The following is a 20,917-nucleotide window of genomic DNA, read 5'->3' as shown; positions in this document are numbered from 1 at the left end:
ATAAAAATATCACATTCCGCCCATTAACCCCTTCTTGTAAAGCACAATATTACAACTCGCTCCTCCCGAGCTCAGCGTTTTGCAGCGATGCTCGTTTTTTTTTTTTGTTGTAAAATATTTTTTTTTGTAATAAAAATGTTGACATTTTTACAGGACACTTTAAATAACAACTCCCTGGCAAAAAAATACAGCTGGCAAGACAGAGTGTCCCGCTCGTCCTCCCCACTCAAGACGGGTAAGTGGGATACAGACTAAATTCCGATGTAAAAGAAAAAAAAACCCCTGAATTTTGTGCGAATTCTAAGGTTCAGATCATTAGAATTGTGAGGTAAAAAGTACAAATTGTGAGAGAAAATGTCTGAAAGAAGAAAGGCAGAAGAATTCTGAGGTTACAAAACAAAATTTTTTTTTTTTGCTGTAAAAACAAAACAGCGTTCTGAGACAAATGTCCAAATTCTGAGGTAAAAATTATGTGGTAAAATGAAATCGGATTTCTGAGAGGAAACAAAATCATAATTCTGAGGTAAAAAGTAAAAATTCTGAGGTAAAATGTCAAAATGTTGAGAATTCTGAGGTAAAAAAAAATCAACATTCTGAGGTAAAAAGCCAAAACTTGTGAAATAAATAAAATTTATAGCTAAACAGTAAAAATTCTGAGAGGAAAAAGTCAGAAATCTGAGGGGAAAAGTCAAAACTTCTGAGATAGAATTTCGAGGTGAAAGTCAGAATCCTCAGGTACGAATTGCTAATACTAAGAAAGAGTCAGACTTCTGAGAGAAAAGAGTGAGAAGTCAAAGAGAAAAAAAATCAGAATTCTGAGGAAAAAAATGACTGAACACAAGTGAGGTAATCTCTTATGATTTCACGGATATTAGAATTCTGACCTTTCTGTAATCTCCGGATATTCTTGTTCTTCCGGCCGCGGCGTCTCTCTAATATCAGGACAGTTTAGTTTTGTGAATGTTTGTTTGTTTTTCCATTATTTTTTGTGTTCTGACATTAAGTGTTCAGGGTGATTTTATACCACATGAGTCGTAATATGGTAGTCTTTATTAATCCACGGTGTGCCCCAAAGATACCCACAGTCAGTGCCCCAATAACAGTGTCATTCACAGTCAGTGCCCCAAATAACAGTGTCATTCACAGTCAGTGCCCCAAATAATAGTGTCATTCACAGTCAGTGCCCCAAATAACAGTGTCATTCACAGTCAGTGCCCCAATAACAGTGTCATTCACAGTCAGGGCCCCAATAACCGTGTCATTCACAGTCAGTGCCCCAATAACCGTGTCATTCACAGTCAGTGCCCCAATAACAGTGTCATTCACAGTCAGTGCCCCAATAACAGTGTCATTCACAGTCAGTGCCCCAAATAATAGTGTCATTCACAGTCAGTGCCCCAATAACAGTGTCATTCACAGTCAGTGCCCCAATAACAGTGTCATTCACAGTCAGTGCCCCAATAACCGTGTCATTCACAGTCAGTGCCCCAAATAATAGTGTCATTCACAGTCAGTGCCCCAAATAATAGTGTCATTCACAGTCAGTGCCCCAAATAATAGTGTCATTCACAGTCAGTGCCCCAAATAACAGTGTCAGTCACAGTCAGTGCCCCAATAACAGTGTCATTCACAGTCAGGGCCCCAATAACCGTGTCATTCACAGTCAGTGCCCCAATAACCGTGTCATTCACAGTCAGTGCCCCAATAACAGTGTCATTCACAGTCAGTGCCCCAATAACAGTGTCATTCACAGTCAGTGCCCCAAATAATAGTGTCATTCACAGTCAGTGCCCCAATAACAGTGTCATTCACAGTCAGTGCCCCAATAACAGTGTCATTCACAGTCAGTGCCCCAATAACCGTGTCATTCACAGTCAGTGCCCCAATAACCGTGTCATTCACAGTCAGTGCCCCAAATAATAGTGTCATTCACAGTCAGTGCCCCAATAACAGTGTCATTCACAGTCAGTGCCCCAAATAACAGTGTCATTCACAGTCAGTGCCCCAATAACCGTGTCATTCACAGTCAGTGCCCCAATAACAGTGTCATTCACAGTCAGTGCCCCAATAACAGTGTCATTCACAGTCAGTGCCCCAATAAGTGTCATTCACAGTCAGTGCCCCAATAACAGTGTCAGTCACAGTCAGTGCCCCAATAACAGTGTCATTCACAGTCAGTGCCCCAATAACAGTGTCATTCACAGTCAGTGCCCCAAATAACAGTGTCATTCACAGTCAGTGCCCCAAATAACAGTGTCATTCACAGTCAGTGCCCCAATAACCGTGTCATTCACAGTCAGTGCCCCAATAACAGTGTCATTCACAGTCAGTGCCCCAATAACAGTGTCATTCACAGTCAGTGCCCCAATAAGTGTCATTCACAGTCAGTGCCCCAATAACAGTGTCAGTCACAGTCAGTGCCCCAATAACAGTGTCATTCACAGTCAGTGCCCCAATAACAGTGTCATTCACAGTCAGTGCCCCAATAAGTGTCATTCACAGTCAGTGCCCCAATAAAGGTGTCATTCACAGTCAGTGCCCCAATAACAGTGTCAGTCACAGTCAGTGCCCCAATAACCGTGTCAGTCACAGTCAGTGCCCCAATAACAGTGTCATTCACAGTCAGTGCCCCAATAACAGTGTCATTCACAGTCAGTGCCCCAAATAATAGTGTCATTCACAGTCAGGGCCCCAATAACCGTGTCATTCACAGTCAGTGCCCCAATAACAGTGTCATTCACAGTCAGTGCCCCAATAACAGTGTCATTCACAGTCAGTGCCCCAAATAATAGTGTCATTCACAGTCAGTGCCCCAATAACCGTGTCATTCACAGTCAGTGCCCCAATAACCGTGTCATTCACAGTCAGTGCCCCAATAATAGTGTCATTCACAGTCAGTGCCCCAAATAACAGTGTCATTCACAGTCAGGGCCCCAATAACCGTGTCATTCACAGTCAGTGCCCCAATAACCGTGTCATTCACAGTCAGTGCCCCAATAATAGTGTCATTCACAGTCAGTGCCCCAAATAACAGTGTCATTCACAGTCAGGGCCCCAATAACCGTGTCATTCACAGTCAGTGCCCCAATAACAGTGTCATTCACAGTCAGTGCCCCAATAACAGTGTCATTCACAGTCAGTGCCCCAATAAGTGTCATTCACAGTCAGTGCCCCAATAACAGTGTCAGTCACAGTCAGTGCCCCAATAACAGTGTCATTCACAGTCAGTGCCCCAATAACAGTGTCATTCACAGTCAGTGCCCCAATAAGTGTCATTCACAGTCAGTGCCCCAATAAAGGTGTCATTCACAGTCAGTGCCCCAATAACAGTGTCAGTCACAGTCAGTGCCCCAATAACAGTGTCAGTCACAGTCAGTGCCCCAATAACAGTGTCATTCACAGTCAGTGCCCCAATAACAGTGTCATTCACAGTCAGTGCCCCAATAACAGTGTCATTCACAGTCAGTGCCCCAAATAATAGTGTCATTCACAGTCAGGGCCCCAATAACCGTGTCATTCACAGTCAGTGCCCCAATAACAGTGTCATTCACAGTCAGTGCCCCAATAACAGTGTCATTCACAGTCAGTGCCCCAATAACAGTGTCATTCACAGTCAGTGCCCCAATAATAGTGTCATTCACAGTCAGTGCCCCAATAACAGTGTCATTCACAGTCAGTGCCCCAAATAATAGTGTCATTCACAGTCAGGGCCCCAATAACCGTGTCATTCACAGTCAGTGCCCCAATAACAGTGTCATTCACAGTCAGTGCCCCAATAACAGTGTCATTCACAGTCAGTGCCCCAATAACAGTGTCATTCACAGTCAGTGCCCCAATAACAGTGTCATTCACAGTCAGTGCCCCAAATAATAGTGTCATTCACAGTCAGTGCCCCAATAACCGTGTCATTCACAGTCAGTGCCCCAATAACCGTGTCATTCACAGTCAGTGCCCCAATAACCGTGTCATTCACAGTCAGTGCCCCAAATAACCGTGTCATTCACAGTCAGTGCCCCAATAACCGTGTCATTCACAGTCAGTGCCCCAATAACAGTGTCATTCACAGTCAGTGCCCCAATAACAGTGTCAGTCACAGTCAGTGCCCCAATAACAGTGTCATTCACAGTCAGTGCCCCAAATAATAGTGTCATTCACAGTCAGGGCCCCAATAACCGTGTCATTCACAGTCAGTGCCCCAATAACAGTGTCATTCACAGTCAGTGCCCCAATAACAGTGTCAGTCACAGTCAGTGCCCCAATAACAGTGTCATTCACAGTCAGTGCCCCAAATAATAGTGTCATTCACAGTCAGGGCCCCAATAACCGTGTCATTCACAGTCAGTGCCCCAATAACAGTGTCATTCACAGTCAGTGCCCCAATAACCGTGTCATTCACAGTCAGTGCCCCAAATAACCGTGTCATTCACAGTCAGTGCCCCAATAACCGTGTCATTCACAGTCAGTGCCCCAATAACCGTGTCATTCACAGTCAGTGCCCCAATAACAGTGTCATTCACAGTCAGTGCCCCAATAACAGTGTCATTCACAGTCAGTGCCCCAATAACAGTGTCATTCACAGTCAGTGCCCCAATAACAGTGTCATTCACAGTCAGTGCCCCAATAACAGTGTCAGTCACAGTCAGTGCCCCAATAACAGTGTCATTCACAGTCAGTGCCCCAAATAATAGTGTCATTCACAGTCAGTGCCCCAATAACAGTGTCATTCACAGTCAGTGCCCCAATAACAGTGTCATTCACAGTCAGTGCCCCAATAACAGTGTCATTCACAGTCAGTGCCCCAAATAATAGTGTCATTCACAGTCAGTGCCCCAAATAATAGTGTCATTCACAGTCAGTGCCCCAATAACCGTGTCATTCACAGTCAGTGCCCCAATAACCGTGTCATTCACAGTCAGTGCCCCAATAACCGTGTCATTCACAGTCAGTGCCCCAAATAACCGTGTCATTCACAGTCAGTGCCCCAATAACCGTGTCATTCACAGTCAGTGCCCCAATAACAGTGTCAGTCACAGTCAGTGCCCCAATAACAGTGTCATTCACAGTCAGTGCCCCAAATAATAGTGTCATTCACAGTCAGTGCCCCAATAACAGTGTCATTCACAGTCAGTGCCCCAATAACCGTGTCATTCACAGTCAGTGCCCCAATAACCGTGTCATTCACAGTCAGTGCCCCAATAACAGTGTCAGTCACAGTCAGTGCCCCAATAAGTGTCATTCACAGTCAGTGCCCCAATAAGTGTCATTCACAGTCAGTGCCCCAATAAAGGTGTCATTCACAGTCAGTGCCCCAATAACAGTGTCAGTCACAGTCAGTGCCCCAATAACAGTGTCATTCACAGTCAGTGCCCCAATAATAGTGTCATTCACAGTCAGTGCCCCAATAACAGTGTCATTCACAGTCAGTGCCCCAATAACAGTGTCATTCACAGTCAGTGCCCCAATAACTGTCATTCACAGTCAGTGCCCCAAATAATAGTGTCATTCACAGTCAGTGCCCCAAATAATAGTGTCATTCACAGTCAGTGCCCCAAATAATAGTGTCATTCACAGTCAGTGCCCCAATAACAGTGTCATTCACAGTCAGTGCCCCAAAGAATAGTGTCATTCACAGTCAGTGCCCCAATAACAGTGTCATTCACAGTCAGTGCCCCAATAAGTGTCATTCACAGTCAGTGCCCCAATAAGTGTCATTCACAGTCAGTGCCCCAATAAGTGTCATTCACAGTCAGTGCCTCAATAATAGTGTCATTCACAGTCAGTGCCCCAATAAAGGTGTCATTCACAGTCAGTGCCCCAATAACAGTGTCAGTCACAGTCAGTGCCCCAATAACAGTGTCATTCACAGTCAGTGCCCCAATAACAGTGTCATTCACAGTCAGTGCCCCAATAACAGTGTCATTCACAGTCAGTGCCCCAATAACAGTGTCATTCACAGTCAGTGCCCCAATAACAGTGTCATTCACAGTCAGTGCCCCAAATAATAGTGTCATTCACAGTCAGTGCCCCAAATAATAGTGTCATTCACAGTCAGTGCCCCAAATAATAGTGTCATTCACAGTCAGTGCCCCAAATAATAGTGTCATTCACAGTCAGTGCCCCAATAACAGTGTCATTCACAGTCAGTGCCCCAAAGAATAGTGTCATTCACAGTCAGTGCCCCAATAAGTGTCATTCACAGTCAGTGCCCCAATAAGTGTCATTCACAGTCAGTGCCCCAATAAGTGTCATTCACAGTCAGTGCCCCAATAATAGTGTCATTCACAGTCAGTGCCCCAATAATAGTGTCATTCACAGTCAGTGCCCCAATAACAGTGTCATTCACAGTCAGTGCCCCAAATAATAGTGTCATTCACAGTCAGTGCCCCAATAACAGTGTCATTCACAGTCAGTGCCCCAATAACAGTGTCATTCACAGTCAGTGCCCCAATAACAGTGTCATTCACAGTCAGTGCCCCAATAATAGTGTCATTCACAGTCAGTGCCCCAATAACAGTGTCATTCAGTCAGTGCCCCAATAATAGTGTCATTCACAGTCAGTGCCCCAATAATAGTGTCATTCACAGTCAGTGCCCCAATAACAGTGTCATTCACAGTCAGTGCCCCAATAATAGTGTCATTCACAGTCAGTGCCCCAATAACAGTGTCATTCACAGTCAGTGCCCCAATAATAGTGTCATTCACAGTCAGTGCCCCAATAATAGTGTCATTCACAGTCAGTGCCCCAATAAGTGTCATTCACAGTCAGTGCCCCAATAATAGTGTCAGTCACAGTCAATGCCCCAATAATAGTGTCAGTCACAGTCCGTGCCCCAATAACAGTGTCAGTCACAGTCCGTGCCCCAATAATAGTGTCATTCACAGTTAGTGCCCCAATAATAGTGTCATTCACAGTCAGTGCCCCAATAACAGTGTCATTCACAGTCAGTGCCCCAATAATGGTGTCATTCACAGTCAGTGCCCCAATAATGGTGTCATTCACAGTCAGTGCCCCAATAAAGGTGTCATTCACAGTCAGTGCCCCAATAAAGGTGTCATTCACAGTCAGTGCCCCAATAACGGTGTCATTCACAGTCAGTGCCCCAATAACGGTGTCATTCAGTCAGTGCCCCAATAACAGTGTCATTCACAGTCAGGGCCCCAGTAACAGTGTCACCCACAGTCAGGGCCCCAGTAACAGTGTCACCCACAGTCAGGGCCCCAGTAACAGTGTCACCCACAGTCAGGGCCCCAGTAACAGTGTCACCCACAGTCAGGGCCCCGGTAATGATTAGGGTCAATCTATGACAGTACATATTTGGGATTATGGTGACTGATCCAGGCTGGAGGTCTCCTAGTGCCTCGTTGTGGGGTCCTGGAGGTCTACCCCCTGTTCTGTCCTTTGACATAATACCATATGAATTCATACATCACCTTTGTAATTTTGTATCCGTTTTATCTGGTTATACAGGAGAGACAACCCCATCCAACGAACACATATGTTTGAGCGATGAAGGGAACCCACCAGCCGTGACGCAGGACCGTGGGACCTCCACCGATACACCCTGCAGACGTCACAATACCACCCAGAGTGCCAACGATCCCTCCGGACGTTCCTCTGCTAGGACACGCTTGGACCCTCACAGAGACCGCATCCGTTACCAGACAGATGTAAGACTGGAGCCTACAGAAGAGATATTCCTGACGCCTGTGCAGAGGTCATCCGACCCTCCAGAACCCGAGAGACCATTTGTATCCCAGGCCGGACCCTGCCGCATGTCCGTCAGCTCAGACGCAGACATTAATGTCCGTCCTAACAATGGGACCAGACAGCAGTTCTCCATCAGTGAAGAGGAGGAGGAGGAGGAAGGGGAAGATGGGGTGGGGTATCTTGGGTGTCCTGGAAGGGTTGGGGGTCCTCGTGGACTTCAGAGGTCATCGGTCAGCTCGGACACCAGTGGCTTATCTTATGACTCCGTCAAGTACACGTTAGTGGTGGACGATAACGTGCAGCTGCAGTTGGTCAGTCTGCGGCAGTGTTACGCTGGGTACAGTGATGACAGCGACAGCGGCACCGTTTACGACAACTGCGTGTCCTCACCGTATGAGTCGGCTATCGGTGAGGAATATGAAGAGGAAGAGGAGGAACAGGTGGGGGCGTCCGGGAGGGAGGGAAGTAGAGTCCGTAGGTCCATGTGCTTATCGGACACCTCTTCTCCAGACGGCGACGTCTCTTACTCCAAAAAGTTCCTAAATGTCTTCATGAACGGACGGTCGCGCTGTACGAGTGAGTTTACGAGTGAGAAAATTCGTTCTAATCTACTAATATATTTCATGTCTGCCATCCTGTCTTGTCAAATTTGGTGCAAAAAATTAATATAAATTTGGCTCGTTCAATGTGCCGATTTTGTTAGCTTGTTGGCCCTGATTCATCATTTTTTCTTGACTTTTTTTTTTAATAGAAAAAGGGTTTTTTTTTTAGCTAATTTTATATGGGCACTAATATTATGTCTTGTAGAAGTGTCCGCAAACACGCCTGCCATGTGATTCACTCATACCTAAGTTAATTTATTTTATTGATCCATTTCAAGAAAAATCATCTTGCGGTGAGTGCCGCAATTTCTTATGCCATTATGACATTTGCATCTTTTTTTTTTTTTTAGGTAATTCATCATTTATTAATTATTTTAAAAACTTTTTTTTTCTCGATATGCACATTTTTTAAGTAAAAATGTCACATGACACTTTCAAAAAGCCTTCAAATGTTGCATGTGCGAAAAGAAAAATGAAGGGTAACATGTAGAAAAGTTTAAAAAAGTGAATAAAATGAAAACCTCTGGATAATGAAGGGCACGTCCGCATCGTGAAAGAAACCTTATCAAAGGACGAGGAATGAAAAAAATTTTGTAAAAAAATGGCACAAAGGCCATAATGAATTTGGGCCCAAATAAAGGCGCAAAAAAATGATGAATCGGGGTCTTTAAGTTTCACTGTTTGGGGATGTTCATGCTCGGACCTCAAGGATTTAGGGAGGGGGTAAAGGGTGTAATGTTTTCTTGGTCCCTCAGTATGTCATCTTTTTGTGTGCAGATTCCTTCGGCTTGTTTTCCTGCCTGATAAATGGGGAGGAGCGAGAGCAGACGCATCGAGCCGTGTTCAGGTGACTGCACTAATGCATTACTCTAGCTGCAACATTTATAGCGTGGCACTAGGATTGCGGTGGTACGTTGCGACATCGCGTCTAATGATTTCAGGTGGTGTCGCAGTGTTTGCAGATGTGAGTGATTTTCTGTGGGGACTCGCATGCGGTGGACTTTAATGCAGGTCACGTGCGGCTGCGATTTGCATGAAACTTATTTGCCATTTGGTCAACGTTTTTACAACACAATCACAGCTCTGAAATAGTCTCGTGACGGCAAGTTGCAGACGAGTTGCACAGATGCTTTTGGTCTCGCGACTTGTCTAAGAATTGCTGTTGCACCGTACGGCTCACGTGGTCAAAGATCGCTGTACGTCGCTGCTATATTGCAACGTCTTATTCGGGGTATGGGTTGCATTACCGCAACTGCAGCAAACAAATCGCAAGAAGTCAGACCCGCTTAGACATTGTGTGACTTGTTCGTCGTGGTCACTGTACCCTAAAAATCACCATACGACCCCAATCGCCTGCATTACGCTGAGACATAGGGGTGGCACGTCATTGGCCACAAGAACAAAGTCACCTGCAAGCCCCAGCTTAATTGCTCCATACTGGGAATTGCTAGATAAGTTATTCCTTCATATATCTTCGGACAGGTTTGCGCTGCGGAGTTGCTCTGAATGACTTTTACTAATTAAATGTTAAAGTAGCTCAGTGTTTAATTGCAGCCCATTATCCCATTAATTGAACCATCAATGGCAGGTTCATGCCTCGTCACCCCGGTGAACTGGAGCTGGAGGCGGAGGACCCGCTGCTGGTGGAGGTTAAAGCTGAAGATTTCTGGTACGAGGCTTATAACATGAGAACCGGGGAGCGCGGGATCTTCCCAGCCTACTATGCAGTTCAGGTGGTGAAGGATCCGGACCTCCTCTCAGGTAAGAGCAGCCGTCCCCACCCGCAAGTGCTGGTTTCAAGGTGCCCATGTGGACGCTGCTGAAATTTTGTCATGCAGTTTTCACCTGCAGTGAATGCACAGGTGAAACATATGGTTTGCTCACCTGTACAATCCGTATTTTGTATGGTCATTCTTAAAGGGGATGTCCCGTAGACTAACTGTATCCACTATGCACAGGATAGATGATAAAGGTATGATTGCTATGGGTCCGGCTGCTGAAACCCCACTGATTCTGAGAATGGGGTCTCCAACGTCGCCTGTGTGAGCACTGATCAGAACTGTGAGTCCCCCTTTCTTGTGACCGATGGGGGTCCCAGCAGTCATACATATCAATCTCATACATCAATGTTAATTTTACTTACGGTACTTGATAGGGATATTTACTCCCTCTAGAGATTTCAGAAGGTGATACATGGACTTATTCCTATTGTGTCATGTATGTAAGGTTTATATGGACCACAAAAGTCACCCCCAACTGGTGCTATCAGATCCGCGGAGAGGCATTCCAGTTGGTCCCTTACCCTTTCTCTATGGGTGGTTTGCCTCCAGTCCAGATGCACCGCCATATTAGTAGAATGATAATGGGATTAGGAAATTATGGTCCCTACTGCCCCCTATTTACTTACAGTCCTCGTGAGCCGACATGAAAGTACGCCTAGATTTAGACATTTCTAACTTGGCACATGAGTAAAAAAACTTCTTGTATATTAATATGAAGTGATGCCAGAAATGTGTATCCATAGGGCCCCCCTGCGACATCCAAGAATAATGGAAAGGTTTCTATGCTGCTGGAAGAATTGGCAGACCTCCGAGCTTCACCACCACGTCCTATAACCTCACATGCACCAAAAGTTGTCTCCAGCATATCCCCCGGATGCTCTGTCATTTGGCCTCTTATTGGACAGTTTGGGGGTTGAGAATGGGCTAAATTGTAGTATTGCGCTGATGGGATCGGACATCTCTTAAATGGGTTAAAAAGCGAAGGGGTAAATATTTTTGGAGCCACCACAAGACTCTTTCTTCCAAGACAAGGGGCTAGGAAAGTTCAGACTGGTTAAAGGAGGAGACGCTGAAATCGGGGATATGTTATTTATATTGTTTTTTATGCTTTAAATCAGTACTTTTGTGGAAAAAGCTGTTTGTGCTCCTAGGACCCCTGAAGAAAGTCAGTGAGTCCTCCTAACACCCCCCACAGTGACTGACAGCTTGTCTTGTATGTGCTTGTAAACAGGGAGATCTGTCAATCATTGTGCACATGGGAGGAGTTATGAGCACTCGCTCCTTTCTCTCTAATTATTGCATTTTTTTTTGGGGGGGGGGGGGTTGACCGTACCTTTACTAAGCTATTAGATTCACCTTTGCAGCCGTTACTTATTTTTTTCCTGTGTGCAACTATTCTGAAAAATGCAGTACCTTTGCAACAATTGTTAAATTAAAAATGTTCCATTTATTTGATTTATGCGTCTCCAAGGTAACAGACTACAAACAATCCCTGTGTAGTCAGATCCTGCAGCCTTTCTTCCATCAGACCCTCACTGCTTGTGCTTGGTAACCTACGGATTGTGCCGTAAAACAGCATAACTTTATGATCAGACAAAAGAAAGTATAATGGAAGGATCAGATTAGGCAGAGCTGTAGGATGTTTTATTGCCTGTTGCAATTTTGCTTCATTTTCTATTGTGGACTTGGATTTTTAGTTGCATCCATGGAAGCCCCAGTGCAGTATATGAGGTGTGATCTGTGCATGTGATGGGTCTACTTTGTTTTGTATCTTCTCACAGAAACCCGGGCCTCCGATTGGTTGGATCAGTTTTGGGTGAAGTTTCTTGGGTCGGTGCAGGTTCCATATCACAAAGGGACTGATGTCCTCTGCACTGCCATGCAAAAGGTGAGAACGTCCTCTTGTCTAAAAGGGCAGTTAAAGGGGTATTCCATCCCACTGCTTGGACCCCTACTGATGACCAGAGTAGGGGGGACTTGGGTCCCTCATTTTTTTTTCTGGCCACAAGAACACAAACAAGCATAGTTGAAAGATGCGGCAAGTCGTAACAATAGTACAAGATCGCCAAGCACCTTAATATTCTTTTTTACGTATGTGTGAGGTCTGCAGGCTTTATTTGTATTCTAATTTGCTTTGCATAAATTCCATTAATTTCTAGGAAAAAAAAAACATAAATTAAGGGAGAATCGTAGCCCCTATACACATGGCTTCTGCTTTCCAGCACGTTGTAAAGTTGGGAGGGTCTTTTCTCGTGCAACACTGACACCTACTGGCAACAAAGAGGAAAAAAAGTACAGTTTCTAACATATGAGCAGAATTATAATCAGGGACCAGGAGGTCTTAAGCATGTAGTCCACACACCACATGGTTTTACACACTTTGACATATTTTTACACCTGCAATTCACTTTATAATACGTCTTTGTTATTTTTGTGATTTGTCGCCTTGTTACTGCAGATTGCTATGTCTCGTCGCCTTACAGTGCTGTCAAACCCTCCTTCTAGCTGTGTATTGGAGATTAGCCTCAGAGGGTTGAAGATCGCAGTACATGGGGAAGACCCTCACGATCACAGCCAGGTATGAAGGCCTTATAAATGATGTGGGACCCCTGGTACATATTTCATGTTGGGGCCCAGTAGCTTCATTTTAGGTTTCAGGTCTCAGATATGGAAAATCTGCAGCTTATTACAGTAGCTGTCATTTTATCATCATCATTCTCAATAATAATCATACAATGCAAAAATTTACCTATAGTCTGGATTTGTAAAATTCACAATTCCTGCCGTGGATTTTTCTTGCTAAATTCAATGGCAGAATCAAAACCCAATTGTTGCAAACTGTGCTGCAGATTTGACCTTTTTATATTGAAGACTAGATTATGGCCCGATGCTATCGCATCGGGAGGATGCGATAGCATCACACCTCTTGCCATGTTAACCCTCAACACACACACTCCTCAACACACACTCCTCTCACCTTTCACCATCTCCACTCACTCTTTCACTCCACATACGACCCCTTCTCTCACTCCGTCTCTCATACTCACGCCGTCATCGCCGCTGCTCCACGATCCCCGACATCTTCTTCCGCCGGCGCCATCCTGGATCCAGACGTTGTCCAAGCCGGCGACATGTTCCTGCGGCGACGCCATCTTGAGTATCGTGAAATCCCGCGATAGTCAAGATGGCGTCGCCGGAAGACCATGTCGCCGGCATGGACGACGTCGGGATCCAAAATGGCGTCGGCGAAATCTCGCGAGTTTTCGCCGACGCCATTTTGGATCCCGACGTCGTCCTCGCCGGCGACATGTTCTTGCGGCGACGCCATCTTGACTATCGCGGGATTTCGCCGATCCAAAATGGCGTCGCCGCAAGAACATGTCGCCGGCGTGGACGACGTCAGGATCCAAAATGGCGTCGGCGAAATCTCGCGAGTTTTCGCCGACGCCATTTTGGATCCCAACGTCGTCCTCGCCGGCGACATGTTCTTGCGGCGACGCCATCTTGACTATCGCGGGATTTCGCCGATCCAAAATGGCGTTGCCGCAAGAACATGTCGCCGGCGTGGAGGACGTCTGGATCCAGGATGGCGCCGGCGGAAGAAGATGTCAGGGATCGTGGATCAGCGGCGATGACGGCGTTAGTATGAGAGACGGAGTGAGAGAAAGGGTCGTATGTGGAGTGAAAGAGTGAGTGGAGATGGTGAAAGGTGAGTGGAAGTGTGTGTGTTGAGGGTTCACATGGAAAGAGGTGTGCGGTGACGTCACCGGTTACAACTGGACGGAAGTTGTTACAACCGGAAGTTGCTTAGGGCATTTATTATTATAGATTATTATAGATGATAAAATTAATATTGCAAATCTTTGGAAATAATTAACATTTTGCAAATCTTGAAAGACTAGCACCGCAGGTGACTTTATACGTGGAAAATATCTGAAGATGAGATCATTAAAATGTCATCTACTAATCTGATGCTGTGGCGTATCCTTATGCAAATATGGTCGAAAATCTGCAGCAAACCCCTGACTTGTTTTTTCCCTGAGGATAACGTCCACAGCAGAATTTTGTATTCTAGTATTAGCGAAATAGATGAGACCTTAAATATCTTGTCTACTTGTTGCAGAAATCTTACAAGCGGAAATTGACCTGCAGTGCAAATGATGAAATCCACGGCATGTCGATTCTTTCTGCACATCAGCAGCAATATGTGAATTTTGCATTTCAGAATTTGAAGCCTTCTATAAAAATTTTTTTAGGAAGTGTAAAGTAAAAAAGCATAAACCTCTCCGATGTCACCCCAGCTCTCTGCACACCTGACCTGCGGCTATGTCTTTCCATCTCATGTCTTTTGAGGCCATGTGGTGGAAAATAATGTTTTTGTTTTTTTTTTATTTCATAAATCAGCTGGGGTTTTTTTTTTGCAGAAAAATCAGCAACACAAATCTACACAATTTGGAGATGGATTTATCTGCAGATTATTTTTGCTGAATTTTTTTGCAGCGATTCCGTGAATCCACCATAAATGTGACTTCTGAAAAGGATGTATTTTTCCCAACAGGTGAACACATGCAGCCATTTCTTCCAGTTAAAGAATATCTCATTCTGTGGATATCACCCCAAGAACAGCAAGTAAGTGCCACAAGTCCCGCGGGGTTCAGTGTGCAGACACTTGTGCTTTCCATTCTTCTCATCCATCTTCTGACTCACGTGTCCTATCTCCCTTTTCCAGATATTTCGGTTTCATCACCAAACATCCTACAGATCATCGGTTTGCATGTCACGTGTTTGTTTCGGAGGAATCTACCAAACCCCTGGCAGAGTCTGTCGGGTAAGTGACCCTAATAGGCTCCGTGTGAGCTTTGCACCTCCTCCTGTCATGTAATTAACACCGAAGAATTTAGGAAGCCTTCTTTTTTACCATTCCAGTGCCTTTCCTCTGTTATCCCTCCTAGAAATGTTTTGAATGACTTTACAAAGTGCATATAAAATGCAGTGAAATCTTACTTTAAAGGGATATTCCCATCTCCAATATCCTAGTCCAATACGTAGTAGGTGTAGTAATAATAATATTAGCACACGTCTCTAATTAGAAATGTAGTATAGTTCTTCTGATTCGCTATGTCCCTTCCCCCATGTGGAGGACATTGCAGTAGCTTAGGTATCCATGGTTACGACTACTCATATAGTGACAGTTAGTTGTTAGTGGTCATAACCATGGATACCTAAGCTACTGAAATGGCCTGCGAATGGGGTAAGCGACATAGTGAATCAGAAGAACTATACTACATTTATAATTGAAGGTATTTGCTAATATCATTATTACTACACCTACTACATATTGGGATAGGATCTTGGAGATGGGAATACCCCTTTAAGTTCTGTATTTTCTAATGTACTGGTTTACAAGCAGCAACAAGGATTATTACCCCAGACCCATGTGGGACCATTGTCAGATCTCTGGGGCATCCTCCTGTGTGTTGTATCTGCAGTGTTGCACATAATTACCTAGACCGGAGCAATTTCCTTCATTCCCTGTGATAAATGGGAAGCAGCAAATTGCTCCTGACAGATTTTTTTGCAAACAATGATGACATTTTGGTGTCACCCAGGAGAGAATAAAGGCTCATTTATACGGATGGATAAGCATTAATGTGATCACGGTGTTGATCAGTCGGGTGACTTATGTGGACCTGTAAATGTTCATTGTCGGCAGCACATTGCACCAAGAAACAGGAGATGTGCCTCCGACAATAAGCACCCTGTCTATGGACAGCAGTGGCGGCTTTTATGGCTCCCGTAAATTGGGGGTGGCCCCGTCCCCTGCCTGTCAACCAAACAATTCTCCCAACCATGTATGTGTTTTTTGTTTTCTATCCAGGAGAGCCTTCCAGCAGTTTTACAAAGAATATGTGGAGTACACATGTCCCACAGAAGATATATATCTGGAGTAGCCATGGATTTGTAACACGGAAGCCAGTTCTGTGCATGGACTACACGCTGAGGCCGGAGGCTGCAATCTGGTGGAGGGAGGTTGGGCTGGAGGCTTGTGCTCCTCTGTCCCTGTGCCCCGCTGGGCTGGTGATCTGGGTGTGTGTATGCCGGCCGAGGCCACAGGGCCGCGACACCCTTATAACGTTCCCCGGTGACCGTTTCTCTTCTTGGCTCTGCTCCTCACCCATTTGTGCATATTCAAGAATCTGGAGAACTATTATCCCTAACTCCCCCCCCTCCATGCATTGCAAATGGAACATGCCCCCATAAGCAAACATAAAAGTCGGGACAAACTAAACGAGTGCTGAGGGGGGGGGATGAGGCGGCATGTGTAGCCCGCGTGTCGCTGTACTGAGGTGGTGGGAAATAATTGGTTCGTGTGTTAATCCTGACTTTGAAAAAAACACAAAGAAAAGCTTAAAAAATATAGTGTCTGAAGAAAGGGGGCACCCCATAATATGGTGAATGGCTGACATGCGTGTTACACAATTGTTTGTTATTGATGCTGCAAAAAATCTCTATTCAGAAGGTTGTTGACATGTGACAGAAAAACCACAGGACGCATATGTGGAGGCGCGGGCAGCGGTATGTGTTTAGACAGGCAGAATGTATAGAAACACGACTAGGCCTCAGGTCTCCAGCGCTGTCTCCAAGGCAAAGAATCCATAGAAACCAATCAGAGTTAAGCTTACATTACCTGAACTGCTCTGGAAAAATGAAACCTGGATTCTGATTGGTTGTTATGGTCAACAAGGACAACCATGATACAGAATGCCCAGTGTGTACGCTGCCCTGGATTGACAAGGTGCTGCACAATGGCTGACTTTCCAAAGGGCTTGCACAATGCTACTCAGTGTTTTCTTTGGGTTGTCCCAACTGGGCTCTGTAATTTACTGATCCCTGGGGGGTCTGACTGCTGGGCAGTGGTGTAGTGTGGGCTGCCAGCGCTCAGTGCAAGGCAAACCTTTAGCACCATTAACCCATGGATGGTTATCACTCCCTGAGTCCATTTCACCCATCCAGTATTGAGCCCTTTATTCCCCGAGCACATGTATTAAAAAAATACTGATGCAATTGTCATTTACTCTTTCTTTTCACCCTTTTGTTTTGCTGCTTTTTGTCGAAGTCTGACATAACATTTTAAAATTAAGAAGCTATACACTATTTTTTTACTCATTATTTTTATTACATTTTAATGTAATTATTTTATTATCCTAGCCCTGACCCTGGCTGCAATCCTAGCCGTGACCCTGGCTTCAATCCTAGCCCTGACCCTGGCTTCAATCCTAGCCCTGACCCTGGCTCCAATCCTAGCCGTGACCCTGGCTCCAATCCTAGCCGTGACCCTGGCTCCAATCCTAGCCCTGACCCTGGCTCCAATCCTAGCCCTGACCCTGGCTCCAATCCTAGCCCTGACCCTGGCTGCAATCCTAGCCGTGACCCTGGCTTCAATCCTAGCCCTGACCCTGGCTTCAATCCTAGCCCTGACCCTGGTCCCAATCCTAGCCCTGACCCTGGCTCCAGTCCTAGCCGTGACCCTGGCTCCAATCCTAGCCGTGACCCTGGCTCCAATCCTAGCCGTGACCCTGGCTCCAATCCTAGCCCTGACCCTGGTCCCAATCCTAGCCCTGACCCTGGCTCCAGTCCTAGCCGTGACCCTGGCTCCAATCCTAGCCGTGACCCTGGCTCCAATCCTAGCCGTGACCCTGGCTCCAATCCTAGCCCTGACCCTGGCTCCAATCCTAGCCGTGACCCTGGCTCCAATCCTAGCCGTGACCCTGGCTCCAATCCTAGCCCTGACCCTGGCTCCAGTCCTAGCCGTGACCCTGGCTCCAATCCTAGCCGTGACCCTGGCTCCAATCCTAGCCCTGACCCTGGCTCCAATCCTAGCCCTGACCCTGGCTCCAATCCTAGCCGTGACCCTGGCTCCAATCCTAGCCGTGACCCTGGCTCCAATCGTAGCCCTGATCCTAGCTCCAATCCTAGCCGTAACCATAGCTCCAATCCTAGCCCTGACCCTGGTCCCAATCCTAGCCCTGACCCTGGCTCCAGTCCTAGCCGTGACCCTGGCTCCAATCGTAGCCCTGACCCTGGCTCCAATCCTAGCTCATACCCTAGCTCCAATCCTAGCCGTAACCATAGCTCCAATCCTAGCCCTGACCCTAGCTCCAATCCTTGCCCTAACCCTACCTGCAATCCTAGCAGTAACCCTAGCTCCAATCCAATCCCTAACCCTAAGTAATAAAGAAAAAAGGTCAGCTCACCCCTCAATCATCCAGGAGCCCGCACACAGAAGATCTGCAGTGCAGCAGGATTAGTAATCGATAGAAGAGTGAATCCATCTCTTGGTTCCTAGAAATTCATGCTATGAATAAGAGCATTTAAGCGCAAAACGCATCTGTTTATGTATCCCTGGGGATGTTGGTGACACGATGCTGTAATCATGAAGTTGGATTTTAAAATTTATTTTACTACAATAAAAGAATTTCTAAGTAACCATGAGCTGGATTCACTCTTCTGTCGAATCCCTAACCCTAGCTCCAATCCTAGCCGTGACCCTATAGCTCCAACTCCTATTCCTAATCAGAGATCCAATCCTAGCCTGAACGCAAATCCTAGCCTTAACCTAAGCTCCATTTCTAGCTCTAACCCAAGCTCTAATCCAATCCCTAAACCTGGCTGCAATCCTAGCTCTAACCCTATCTCCAATACAATCCCTATTCCGAGCTCCAATCCGTAACCTCAGCTGAAATCCGAGCCTTACCCCCAGCTCCTATTCCTAGCCCGAATACCAATGCTAGTTCTAACTCTATCTCCAATCCTAGCCCGAACTCCATTCCTAGCGCCAACCCTAGCCCTATCCTGAGCTCCAATCCGATCCTTAACCCTAGCTGTAATCCTAGCCCAAATCCTAGCTCCAACTGCTATTCCTAGCCCGAACACCAATCCTAGTTCTAAATCTATCTCCAATCCTAGCGCTAGCCCTATCCCTATCCTGAGCTCCAATCCAATCCTTAAGCCTAGCTGCAATCCTAGCCCAAATCCTAGCCCGAACTGCAATCATAGCCGTAATCCTAGCTCCAATAATGGCCTTAACCATAGTCCGAAGCCTAGTCTCAACCCTATCAGTAAGGGAAAAATATTCTTCCCCAATAGAAATTGTCATCCCTGGCTACAGAACATGTGGCACCCTGTCAGCCAAGGCCACTGCTGCTGGGACCCCGACTGGTCTCAAGAAATGGGTTCTGAAAAACGCTTGTAATAAAGTGGTGTCCGCACCTGCAAGCCATGGCTCCTTCCATTGTCTATGGGCGGTTGTACTTGGCTACTTCAACCAATCTCATAGACAAGGAATGGAGCAGTGGGGCACATGCATTTCAGAGCCCTGTACTCGGGGTCCCAGAAATCTGCACCCTTGCAGTAATCAGCCATATTTAACCGTTTGTTTGCACAGGTAATAATGGGTTTAGCTGGGTCAGTCACTTTACTATTTCTTCAACTAAAAATGTTATTTTCTTTACCTGTTCACTGTCCTGACTTGTGTCCATGACATTACAGTCCTGAGACAGCTTTCTTAGATTTCTGAGCTGCTTTTTCCCCTCTGTTGCTCCTCCTGGAAATATCTGGATAAATTGGCAGCTCTGTGCTATCAATTTAAACAGTGACAGATACTGCCAGGAGGAAGAACAGGGGAACTGCAAACCAAAAAGTTCTATGAAAAGTGAGGGCTTAGGTGGAGCGAGTACAAGGTTTACTAAAGCACACATCAAGAGAGCCGAGATCCCCTCATAAAACTCACAAATCTAGTACAGGATAGGGGATAGGTTTTAGAGCGCTGCAACTACTGACCCCGCAGGAAATTGCTTTCCTCTACTTAATTAAATGGAACTAGACATTGTATAAGGAAAAAAAATATCTGGAATTTTCCATTTTACTTTTTCTGCTTGCTGTCGGTGAATGTAAACAGGTGAGAACCTTAGACTCTTGAGCAGTTCACACTTTGCAATGCTTCTTAGAAATGGCCGTTTCCTTTTATTGACAGCAAACAGAGATCTTCACAAGATGAGGAATTGATACTCAAAGCTGGTAAGAAAACTGTACAACTTTTTCCTATACAGTGGATTTGTTCGTCAGTAGTCCATGACCGCCGATCCAGAACGTTGCGAACCTCCTATTATCTGTCAGCATCACAGCACCTCTTCTGATTACTACTCGACGAGACATGATGTCACGCCGGGCACAGTAGTCAGAAAAGGTGCTGGGGATGCCGCCGGAGGAGGTGGCTACCAAAGTACAACTGGACCAGAATCCTGCAAATCTTTCTTCTCAACTTATCATCTACTTACTGATGGTTTCCCAAATCAATATGAAGGATCTAATGCCAGAACCTGCATAATTCCTACTGTTATTCACAGAATAGGTGGCATTGAAGGTGCCTGCCTGCTAGTTATTATAACATGTATTTTTGGCATGTTTCTGGAAAGTTTCGAGGTCCTAATTGACCGCTGGGCTGAGTTTTCCGAAATTTACATAAATATTTGTGAATGCTTTTTCAGGTTTGATCATATTTCGTGTCCCTTTAAAAGAACAAGAATTTATTCTCGTGTGTGTGACGGGCAGATTGTACTGATGGGGGGGTCTTATGGGTTGGGGGTAGAGGGCGACTCGTGACTCCTCAATAAACAGCCTGAGATTTATTTATTACTAATTTGTGCTCGTGTTTCTGTATTCTTTTTTTTTTTTTGTCACAGATGCCAAAAACTGCACGGTGGTCTACAAATTTTTCACCTCCCACCACCATCCGTAGTTGCTACAACTGCAAGGGCATGCTGAGA

At 45.6% G+C, this 20,917-nt stretch overlaps 1 protein-coding gene across 5 annotated transcripts in view; it reads left to right on the top strand.

Moving 5' to 3' along the window:
* MAPK8IP1 (mitogen-activated protein kinase 8 interacting protein 1) overlaps positions 1–20,786 on the top strand; it is a 77,120-nt gene extending 56,334 nt beyond the window's left edge. For 3 of the 5 annotated variants that reach the window (XM_073541687.1, XM_073541691.1, XM_073541690.1), the window contains exons 4-12: positions 154–235; positions 7,469–8,296; positions 9,088–9,157; positions 9,899–10,071; positions 11,873–11,979; positions 12,550–12,669; positions 14,650–14,720; positions 14,821–14,919; positions 15,970–20,786. In XM_073541687.1, the coding sequence (XP_073397788.1) occupies positions 154–235; positions 7,469–8,296; positions 9,088–9,157; positions 9,899–10,071; positions 11,873–11,979; positions 12,550–12,669; positions 14,650–14,720; positions 14,821–14,919; positions 15,970–16,042 (1,623 nt within the window). In that variant the 3' untranslated portion in view covers positions 16,043–20,786. The remainder of the gene's footprint in view (positions 1–153; positions 236–7,468; positions 8,297–9,087; positions 9,158–9,898; positions 10,072–11,872; positions 11,980–12,549; positions 12,670–14,649; positions 14,721–14,820; positions 14,920–15,969) is intronic. The other 2 variants (XM_073541689.1, XM_073541688.1) reach the window with 2 other exon arrangements.
* The last annotated feature ends 131 nt before the right edge of the window (positions 20,787–20,917 follow it).

Source organism: Dendrobates tinctorius, unplaced genomic scaffold, assembly GCF_039654945.1.
Source record: "Dendrobates tinctorius isolate UK_male_01 unplaced genomic scaffold, ASM3965494v1 ptg000124l, whole genome shotgun sequence".
Taxonomy (NCBI): domain Eukaryota; kingdom Metazoa; phylum Chordata; class Amphibia; order Anura; family Dendrobatidae; genus Dendrobates; species Dendrobates tinctorius.
This window is presented reverse-complemented; position numbering and strand designations above follow the sequence as displayed.